This window comes from Limanda limanda, chromosome 22, assembly GCF_963576545.1.
Source record: "Limanda limanda chromosome 22, fLimLim1.1, whole genome shotgun sequence".
Taxonomy (NCBI): Eukaryota; Metazoa; Chordata; class Actinopteri; order Pleuronectiformes; family Pleuronectidae; genus Limanda; species Limanda limanda.
Genome location: NC_083657.1, coordinates 2,238,690 through 2,250,083, shown reverse-complemented (window position 1 = coordinate 2,250,083; position 11,394 = coordinate 2,238,690). Strand labels below are relative to the sequence as shown.

At 41.4% G+C, this 11,394-nt stretch overlaps 2 protein-coding genes across 3 annotated transcripts in view; both read right to left on the bottom strand.

Annotated features, from left to right (window-relative positions):
• Positions 1 to 1,861: 1,861 nt before the first annotated feature.
• On the bottom strand, positions 1,862 to 6,094 carry zgc:92429 (uncharacterized protein LOC445063 homolog). The gene is made up of 11 exons (XM_061066490.1): positions 6,031 to 6,094; positions 5,279 to 5,328; positions 5,070 to 5,126; positions 4,316 to 4,470; positions 3,963 to 4,066; positions 3,791 to 3,843; positions 3,339 to 3,409; positions 3,045 to 3,147; positions 2,576 to 2,695; positions 2,377 to 2,439; positions 1,862 to 2,260 (listed from the first exon to the last, which is right to left on the bottom strand). The coding sequence occupies exons 1-11, from the start codon at positions 6,092 to 6,094 to the stop codon at positions 1,862 to 1,864; spliced, it is 1,239 nt and encodes a 412-aa protein (XP_060922473.1).
• Positions 6,095 to 9,364: 3,270 nt separating this feature from the next.
• Positions 9,365 to 11,394, bottom strand: part of si:ch211-200p22.4 (phosphatidylinositol-binding clathrin assembly protein) — a 72,755-nt gene continuing 70,725 nt past the window's right edge. For both annotated transcript variants that reach the window (XM_061066317.1, XM_061066318.1), the window contains exon 19: positions 9,365 to 11,394. This exon is cut by the window's right edge and continues 1,084 nt beyond it. The gene's annotated coding sequence lies outside the window, so the exon portion shown is untranslated.

Here is an 11,394-nt window from a genome sequence, read left to right as displayed (position 1 = left end):
GACATGCTAACCTATGACTTTTTTATAATTTGTAGAACGACATACTAACCTATGACTTTTTTATTAAATTCAGAACGACATACTAACCTATGACTTTTTTTATCATATTTCGGAACGACATGCTAACCTATGACTTTTTTATAATTTTTAGAACGACATACTAACCTATGACTTTTTTATCATATTCAGAACGACATACTAACCTATGACTTTTTTATAATTTTTAGAACGACATACTAACCTATGACTTTTTTATCATATTTAGAACGACATACTAACCTATGACTTTTTAATCATTTCTAGAACGACATACTAACCTATGACTTTTTTATTAAATTCAGAACGACATACTAACCTATGACTTTTTAATCATTTCTAGAACGACATGCTAACCTATGACTTTTTTATCATATTCAGAACGACATGCTAACCTATGACTTTTTTATCATATTCAGAACGACATACTAACCTATGACTTTTTTATCATATTAGAGATAACATACTAACCTATGATTTTTTTATCATATTCAGAACGACATACTAACCAATGACTTTTTTATCATATTTAGAACGACATACTAACCTATGACTTTTTTATCATATTCAGAACGACATACTAACCTATGACTTTTTTATCATATTTAGAACGACATACTAACCTATGACTTTTTTATCATATTTAGAACAACATGCTAACCTATGACTTTTTTTATCATATTCAGAACAACATGCTAACCTATGACTTTTTTATCATTTTTAGAACGACATACTAACATATGACTTTTTTATCATTTTTAGAACGACATGCTAACGAATGACTTTTTTATCATATTCAGAACGACATACTAACCTATGACTTTTTTTATCATATTCAGAACGACATACTAACCTATGACTTTTATCATTTTTAGAACGACATGCTAACCTATGACTTTTTTATCATATTAGAGACGACATACTAACCTATGACTTTTTTTATCATTTTTAGAACGACATGCTAACGAATGACTTTTTTATCATATTTAGAACGACATGCTAACCTATGACTTTTTTATCATATTAGAGACGACATACTAACCTATGACTTTTTATCATATTTAGAACGACATGCTAACCTATGACTTTTTTATCATATTTAGAACGACATACTAACCTATGACTTTTATCATATTTAGAACGACATACTAACCTATGACTTTTTTTATCATATTTAGAACGACATGCTAACCTATGACTTTTTTTATCATATTCAGAACGACATGCTAACCTATGACTTTTTTATTATATTCAGAACATAGACTAACCTATGACTTTTTTATCATTTTTAGAACGACATCAGAATGACTTTTTTATCATATTCAGAACGACATACTAACCTATGATTTTTTTATCATATTTAGAACAACTTACTAACCTATGACTTCTTTATCATATTCAGAACGACATGCTAACCTATGACTTTTTATCATATTTCGGACGATATGCTAACCTATGATTTTTTACATAGGTGTATATTGCTGTGAAAAGACAAAATATAATTGTATAGCTAAGAAATGTTATATACACATACAGAGCAACCAAGAACCAGCAGCCAATGAGAAACCAGCAGAGACTCAAATCATCTCCCAGTTTGCATGTTTGTGTCAAAATGAGACAATTTGACAAAGAACCTGTTAAAAAAAGTCTTTATTTCTCTTATAGAATTTGCATTACATGATTTCTGGTTATATTCACGTTATAGATGACCTCACGGTGTCAACGACATCAAGATTAAATTACATTTCATTTGGATCTTGGAACTTCACGTTGAAATTCAATATTACTCGAGATAAACATCTGATCCACATCTGGATTTCCGGAGTCACTCCAGATCGGGTATGTCCTCGTATCCTTCCTCCTCCTCCTTCCTCCTCTCCTCTTCCTCCTCCTCCTTCCTCCTCTCCTCCCTCGCCCTCTTCATCTCCTCCTCCACCTCCTTCCTCTGCACCTCCTCCACCTTCTTCTTGCGCTCCTCCTTGTCCTTCTCCAGCTGTTTGTTCTCCGGCGTGTCGTAGGCCCATTCCTCGTCCGAGTCGCTGATGTCGTCGTCGGCGATGTCCCAGTCCGGCTGCTGGTTCTCGGTGGAGTTCTCCTCGGGCTCCGGCTCAGGTTTGTGGTTGGGATCCTCCAGTTTGCCCCAGGACACCTGGTCGGCCTTACGCAGGAAAACCTCCACCTTGGTCGGGACCATGTTGACGGAGCTCTGTGTGACGTCCATCACCTGGAGAGAGACGTTCAAATAGATCATTCAGATACAGTGAGATGGGATGTTCTATAACCGTGGAACTCTGTGGGAAAAGAGAGACCAGTCTGAACACTGGTTTGATTAATACTCACCCCCCACAGGTGGAAGTCTCTCTTGAAAAGCTTGTTGCTCTCAAACTGGATTTGACACGAGAGCTGCGGGTGAAAGACGGAAAGTTTGAGCTTCAGCACCTTTCAATATTGATCTTTTGGTCTATTTATTCATTAAAAGCTTCAAGCTAAATAAGCTAACTAGCTTCAGTTTAAGTCGATGTTTCAGATTCCCACTCACCACGGTCCCGTTCGCCTCGATGCAGGTGAACTCGGGGTTTGCGTTCTTGGCGTAAATTGTTACAACAACATTATTTCCAGTTTGGTGCCAATCGTGTCGACACGCAACCTTCTTCTTGTCCTGTCAACACACAGACACACAAACTGAATGAGTCCAAACACAAGATAAAAACAGGTTCTAGAACTGATTCGAAATTACTTCAACACATTTATTTATAAAGTTTTATTTTGTAGACACAGAACAATAGTAAATAAACTTCTTTCAGAGTCTAAATGAAATAAGAAATACTTAATCTTGATGTATGAGAGTTAACATTCATTCTCCACTGGCCACAACGATTTCATCCCTTCAGTGTCTTTTACTTTTTATCAAACGTTTCTATATTAAAGGTGCAGGATGTTTCTAATTCCTTTCTTTATTCCTCTCAAACGTCCCTCGTGTCCCAGCTGCCGGGGGGGGGGGACGTTACCTGCTTTGGGATCCATCGATGTTTCCCTGAGGTGCAGCCCTTCTGGTCCAGGAAGGCGTTGAAGTCTATCGTCCTGATGCAGCAGCAGCTCCAGTACTTGTACCTACACACAAATAATAACAAGTATTTAGAAGAACACGTGCAAGTTCTTTAATTGTTGGATCTTTTATTCATAATCCAGCTTAAATGATTTGTGTTTTCATTGTGTTTACATTCCTCTCTTGTAGAAACCATCTAATGATGGTTTAAAGACATTATATACTGTAAAAGTGAAGATGTGTTCTGGTGTCTCACCCCTCGTGGAAGACCGGCCCCCCCGGGTGGTGGGTGCACACCTCCAGGTCCGTCTCTGGACCGTTAAAGACCTGAACACACAAACACTCATATTTTAATCTGCAACGTATTTATGTCATTTTACTTTCACAGCGATGAAGATACAAAGATATTTCCATGCAAATATTGGTGTGAATTTGTATAAAGTACAAGCAGCCTGGATAAAAATCTCTTAAACTTATAATTTAAGTAAATATTGTGTAATTAGTTGTTTTTTTAAACCTCATGGATCCAGCACAGTCATGTTCAGTTACCAGCCTCCTCCACTAGATAGCACTGTTGCTAAGCGTTAAAGGACTGAGGTGGAGGAACCTGTGTGTGTGTGTGTGTCTGTGTGTGTGTGTGTGTGTGAGAGACACAAAGTAAACAGGACTTTTCTGAATGATATAATAATACCAGATCCGGACACTCACTGTTTTGCACGCTGAGTTCTTGCAGCGAGTTCCCTGCATCACAGTCTGACTCTCTGTCGCAGGAGAAACAGTCAAATGAAGATGAGAAAGAGAAGAAAACATAAACATAAACATAAACAAAAACACACAAACAGCATGAACACTTCTGACTGACACACAGACGAACTCTGACCTTTCTGCTCCATCTCGGCTCGGTCACTGATCTTCAGCTTCTCCAGAACCTGAGCCAGAGACGCCGACACTTTCTGCGGCAATTTGGTCTTCGGCTCCTCGGAACTGTGCAGACACACACACACACATACACACGTGTTAACACAGAAGGAAGTACACAAACTCAGACACACACACTGATTTGTGATGTTATCGACTGAAGGTTTGATGCCAGGGATGTGACCCCGTCCCGACCTCTGAGCACCGAGCGGCTGCATCAGGGAGTCTCAAGGTGACGTGAGCAGAAAGTCTAACTTCTGGTTATATAAAATATATTTATATATAAACTACACACACACAGACACACACACACACCTGGGTCTCTCTCTCTGCAGCGTCTCTGCAGATTTGGGTCCCTTGTAGATTATCTCCCGGTCGTTGGCCTGTTTGATTTCCCCTTTATCTGATGTGACCTCCGGGAGGAGGGGGTCCGAGGGCTTCACATCACTGTGACGCCCACGGGTGCAACCCTGAGAGAGAGAGAGAGAGAGAGAGAGAGAGAGAGAGAGAGAGAGAGAGAGAGAGAGAGAGAGAGAGAGAGAGAGAGAAACAGAGGAGACAGGCAGAGGAGGGAGAGAGAGAGAAGAGAAAGAGAGAGAGACAGAGAGAGACAGAGGGAGAGAGAGAGAGAGAGAGAAAGAGAGAGCGAGAGAAGAGAGACAATATATTGATTTGCAGTTATTGATCCTAGAATCGACTTGTTTACTGTTACAAACACTTCTTTGATTTAATAAGCATTTATTAGTAACTTCACAGAAAACTGTTAAATATGAATGTCTGAAAGAACCAAGAAGAATCCGGTTAATGAGGCTTTAACTACATGATTTATCTGCTTTTAATAATTAAACATACATCCATCAATATTCATATTCAACAACATCTAATTAGTTCTGTTGCTCATCCTCAAAAGAGAAGGTATTTTTTATTTCAGCTCATCTTCACAATGTTCAGTTTTTCCCTGAGATGTATTTTTTACAGTGTCCTCTCTCTCTCTCTGCTTCAGGTCAACACTGTAAAAAACAAATCTACAGGAGCATGAACTTCCTGTTTGACCCGAGCTGTTTGTTACCTTGATGGAGAGAAACTCTGAGAAGTCGGTGGTTCTCTTCCTGCAGCAGGACCAACCCTGCAGGGAAACACACACACAGACACACACACACACACACACACACACACACACACACACACACACACCTGGTTGGAACCAGCAGGGAAACATAAGGTGTTGTCTACATGTTTGTTTGTTTGTTTGTTTGTTTGTTTATTTGTTTGTTTTACCTTGAGAGCGTCGTGGAAGATGGGGACCCCCGGGTGGAAGAGGCAGGAATCTGTTTGGAGGAGAGAGAATCGCTGAGTCTGGATTTAGACGAACGGGCTCAGCTGTCGTCAGAGGTCACAGCAGATCTCAGTTTGTTCCGTAAAAGGAAAACAGATCCAGGATCAGAGTCGTCCCCGGACACGTGGTTCAACCAGGGACTGAGGGGCTGGTTTATCCAGATTCATCTCTAATCATTTGCAATATTTGTCTCGATGTTTTACTGTGAATTTTACCATTTTGAACTTTGCTATTCTATTCAATTTGCAAACAAAGCCCAAAAAACACAAATATGAGGAGTTGTTAATTCAAATTTGTGATTGAAACAAGCTTTTAATTGTGCAACAGTCTAATATTTTCAAATGTGTTCATATTTTGGGCCCTAATTTTAAAATACAACAAGATTATCACTGTTCTTTTGGTTCAGGAATCACAAACCTACATTTCTAAATCTCTTGTTTTCATAGAAGCTATTACTGTTTTCTACAGCAGGTACTGTTACATTCCTGTTCTGTGAAATAGACTCAAGTAAAATCTAAACTCCTCTAAGACAGAATGAAACCAAATCTGAGAACTACAAAAACAGAAAGTCACAGTAACGACTGAATTAAAGATTTCTTTCCTCAACCGACTTCCTCCGAGGATCAAATCCAGAACATCGAAGCAGAGAAAGTCTTTGAAACGTCCAGAAGCAGAAAGAGCAGCAGGATCTCACCGGCCTTGTTCTGGTCGGCCTCATATTTGTTTCCACAGCCTTTGTTATAGCAGAGCAGCGTCATGTTCTTCTTCTTCTTCTTTCTCTTCTTCTTCTTCTTCACTCCACAGTCACCGGTGGTTTAAATCCTCTCTGAACTCTGAGGCCGCGGCTCCAGAAGTTTCTGTGGAGCTTTTTCTGGAAGGAGCAGAACGACTGTGTCTCTGGTTTGGGCCTGACTGAATGAAAAGATAAAAATAGCAGGTCACCTCCCTCTTCAACCCCCCCCCCCCCCCCCCCCACACCCACCTGTCTATTTACAGCTGTCAAAACTTATCTGAGGTGGGGGGGGGGGAAGAGACATTCCTGCTGGTGAGTGTCGGTTGTCACATCAGGCCAACTGGGAACCAGCAGCCGCCACAATGGATCTGTCTCTTTCACTGGATCGACCAATCACAGGTCGACTCTGAGATTGTGCAACAGATTGTGCAATAGGCTAATATTTTAAAATTTACTCATATTTTGGGTCCAAATTGTAAATTTCAATGTTCTTTTCGTTCAGGAATCACAAACCTACATTTCTAAATCTCTTGTTTTCATAGAAGTTATTACCGTTTTCTACAACACGTACTTTAACTTCTTATATTTATGTTGTGAAATAGACTTAAGTCAAATCTAAACCCCTTTTAGACAGAATGAAACCAAATCTGTTTAGTACAAGAACAGAAGAGTTTGTAAAAAGTGTTTGTAAATCCTTCATCTTGTATATATCTTTACACTCGTTTGTATAATTCATATTTAATTGACATGTTTGAAATAAAACGATTTATTTAAATGACAATACTCGTTTGTTTCAATTGTAAAATATCAAGGTTCTATTACATATTTTTCAAAAGGATAGACAGGAGAAAAATGTATATTTGTTAAATTCTGTAATTTAACGTATGCATTTATATTTCAGGAGAAAGACTGGATTCGTAAAAAGTAGTTTTTTGGTCTTTTGGTCTGAAATCCATCGTCTGAGCAGAGCGACGACAGCAGGAGGTAGAAATATAAATGATTCAGTGAAAACCAAACGCTGCCGTTTCTCAGACTCCGAGAGTTTCATCTCTTACGAAGAAACACTTAGTCAAAAAGGAAAAAGAGGAACAAACAGTTTCATCATCGGAGTCAGGAGGAAGGAACCGGCATCTACATCCCTCAGCTGTTCTGCAGTAACACAATAGAAGATGTGTACACAAAAACACACAACAAAACACAATCTAGGCTCTAAAAGATAAATGATTGTTTTCCTCTGACAGTATTTACCAGTGGTTTAAAAGGATGTGGGTCAAATTAAAGACAAACAATAACTACAGTGCATTTCACATGTTGTTGGTTTACTTTGGTGTTTGATGGGACAACACATGTAAAAGGTGCATTAGAAAACATTAAAACACATAATGATCAGTGCATTAAGGAGAAAAACATTTATTGGAAGCAGATTCTAAAATGTAGAATATAAGATGTGTAGATAAGATATGTTGAGATTTCACTAGAAATGAGGAATTAAGAAAACACACTCGAGTCCTGTGGAGCTGCAACAAAAACCAGAAGATGAACTGGTTGATAATAAAAACAGTCAAGACTTTGAAATGTCAGCGAGTGAAAAGTGAATTTTGAGGTTCAGTAGATCAAGAAAAACTCAGAAACAGACATAGGAATGGAAAATGACTTTATTTCTTCCAAAAAAGAGAAAAACAAATCCTTTGAATAAACAAATATACTGCTGTAAAATAAAAGCCTGTGATTTTTGTCCACTGTAACATTTGTTAGCCTTTCCATGCTTGATACAATCTATAATTCTGCTTTAAATAAATAGAAAAAAATGTACAAAGAGACAGGGGGGGGGAGGGGGCGGAGACAGAAGAGAGAGGAACCGATTAAAAGTTGGAACTCTGCTCAAAAACTAAAACATTTGGCATCTTTGAGAATTAATGGCTGATCCTGATTTGCTGCCCCTCGAGATCTGCTTCCTGTTTCACCCCCCCCCCACCGAGTAGTAATCATACCAATATATACTGCTGTATGAACACGAAAATATCTGTTCAGGAAAATAAAGAGTAAATGAAAAATAATGCGGGTTATAAGTGTGTGTATTCAAGCTGCGTGTGTGTGTGTGTGTGTGTGTGTCTATGTACAGAAGAGTGAGGCAGCATCCGAGGTTTCTTACCAAAAAACACAGATGTAGAAAAACTGAACGTGCACGAGATCTTTGACACCGACGGGAACCAGGACAATTTATATATCTGTTCAAATGCTTCTCTATCCCACCAGTGACCCACAGGTGGCGCCACAAGCGTGCAGAGACACCCAGAGGACGAGTGACTCCTGCTGGGAGAGAAGGGAGAACCCTGTGGTGGACGGAAAAGGACTGGTCCAGAAAGTCTGATCCATTTGGCTCTGTAGGGGTGGGGGTGGGGGGGGCGTGTGAGTAACAGGGACTAGAGAGGGGGGGGGGGCGGGGTTTATCACCATCAGTATCACCACCACTGTCAACATCATGCTTGTATTGGGGGGGGAAAAAAGAGGACAACAAACATCCACAACAACACAACCATGCTCCCACCGACCCCAGAAAGAGAGAGAGAGAGAGGAGTCCGCCCCCCCCCACGACCTTTGGCCTTAGCAGAGAACAGAACGTGTTAAAATGACATCAAGGTTAATCAGCGGCTCCTCCTCCGTCTGGATTCATGCTACAGCGATGCAGAGGGGGCGGGGTTTAAAGTTCAGACATCGGATTCGAACCCGCCCCGAGCCGTTGGGCATCCGTTGGGCAATCCCAGAGAACGGCAGTCGTACCGGGGACTTCCCAGACGAAGAGAGAGAGAGGGAGCTTTGAGGGAGGAGCCTGCATGCTCGGCCAGAACCCCCCCCGCCCCCCCCCCGCCCGCCCCTGGATACGACCATTACCGAAGTGATAAAGCTGTTTTAATTACTGGCAGTTACATGGGTTGCTTGGGACGTGAGCCAGTAACGGAGATAAAACAAAAACAACCACAGTGGTCTCCTCCTCCTCCTCCTCCTCCTCTTCCTCCTCCTCTTCCTCCTCCTCTTCCTCCTCCTCCTCTTCCTCCTCTTCTTCTTCGTCTATCGCAAAGAATTCGACAACTTTGAAACCACGAGGGACACGAAGAGAAATCAAACCTCAACGCAACAACAGGACTGGATCCATGCAGAGAGATCTAAAGGTTTACAAAAACAGGAAAGAAACTGGCCGGGTGGTGGGGGGGAAACCGAACATGTAGATTTAGCTCGTGAGAAAAGAGTTTGTTGAAACTAAAATCCTGACGTTCCTGTTCCTCTGTTTTCTGAGCAGGATATTTATTCAACATCAGAAATGATCAGATCCTCAATGACATGATTTGATTTTGCATCAAAGCGGCTTCGCTTCCTGATGCGACAATTTATCACATCGGATAAGAGACAGAAAGACGGAAAGAGGAGGCGGCCATTAAAGAAAGAGTCTTTTCATTCTGGACCCTGGAGGGTTTGAGGCTTTAGACTCTATAGATTTTGTTCTATCAAAGTTATTTTAACAATTTAGTTGGGAAATTGTGGCAACTGGTGAAGAGAGTCCACACAGCAGCTGGTTCAGTTGCTACCTGCTATCTGTTAGCATTTAGCTCATTTCCAAACATGGCTGGACCATAAGCTTCTAGAGCCAATCTCCACGTGGGATTCAACGGTCCAATCAGTAACAGTTTGTTGACGTCTCGACCAGGAGGCGAAGACGCGAAAAGAGAAAAGAAAGACGAGGATCCTAACGGACACCGGAGTGAAGCTGAAAGCGAGAAGAACGAGAGACTTGAAGCTGGAGGCGAGCGAAGCATCGAACCCAACGAGCCTCCGACAGGTTTCATCTACACCGAGAAGACAGAGACACCACGAGATAAGAGCTAGAGTCACGAGACAGCGGCAGGGACGCGGGGGGGGGGGGGCACCCGCAGCGGGACGTCTTCTACACTAGGACGAGAGGCTAAGCTAACGAGAGGCTAAGCTAACACAAGACCGCCACAAGAGCAATACCTATCCAACAGCCACGGTGACGCGTGAGAGCCGACGATCGAGACAGAAACTGGTTATTAGTACTACATTTTTTTTTTGTGGTTTTCTTCGTTTACATATCTACACAAACCTCAAAACACTGAAAGAAAGAATTCTAGAGCGAGCAACGAGACAGAGCGGAGACGGAAGCGAGAGACGACCGGACTATCACGGATGGATCGGGACGTAGACGCTGGGGACGGGAGTACAAACAGTTTCAAGTTCATCGTTAAAATGGCAGGAAAATAACGTTGAGTTACTCGCCAATGTGGCTGGTAGATTACACAAACTTGTTATTGTAAAACCCAAAACTATCTTTTTACAAATCTCTCGACGCCTCCGAGCCGGGAGATCCGGCGACAGCTCTACTTCGGCAGGATAGTCACTTCAGTGCAAAATTTTCGCGTGTGTGCATTTTGCAACAAAATTAGATTTTACAAAAAAAGGAAACGAGCACATTTCATGTCAGACTCGCAGGCTCAACATGTGACCCTCAGAAATAGCCCTCAATGGAAAACATACATAGAAATGCGTTAGCGTACACGTGAACACATGAAATGCAAATACACCGACAGTCAGACTCATGGCGGTGAAAGCTTTGGCTGAAGAATGACCACGACTTCGTACACGAGTCAAATTTAATCCCCTCCCGAATTTCCCCGGTAACAATGGAGCGAGGTTTGTGCCTGAAGCGCAGAACCAGTCGCACTAGAAGAGACTCACTTTGATTCAGTGCAATTTAAAGTGACCTCCACTGGATTCAGTAACATGTGACTCGCTCAGTGCTGCCGTCAACAATCATTGGCACATTACGTGGTTCTGTGAAAACGTGACCTAATGGAAAAGCTCTGATTTTAGAAACCCCTCGATGTTTGAATCCGCTCGGCGATCTGATGACGACAAGACCGACAGGTACACACAGATCAGCAAGGTGCTAACGGGCTAATGAGGCTAGCATGGCAACAGTAGAAATTTAATCAAAATAAGCACGAAAATTCTCGCCTAGCTAAAGAGTCAAATTTTGTAGATTGACTCACAAGGGGAAGGAATTGTTCATATTCAATGTTTGTTTACTTTGACTCACAAATTTGTGCAATTGACCAACAACTGTCCAAACATCGGAGGGAAATTGGAGGAAGCTATTGTAGCTCGTTAGTCGTGTTTTCGGGACAATCTGTCGATAATTGTTCTCGGCTGGCTAGCTGTTAGCTCAACAGCTACAATAGTTTGAACATCTTAAAGAGAAACACTGAAGAACAGGTTAGCATTAGCTTGCAAAGTTTAACGGTAGCTCACACT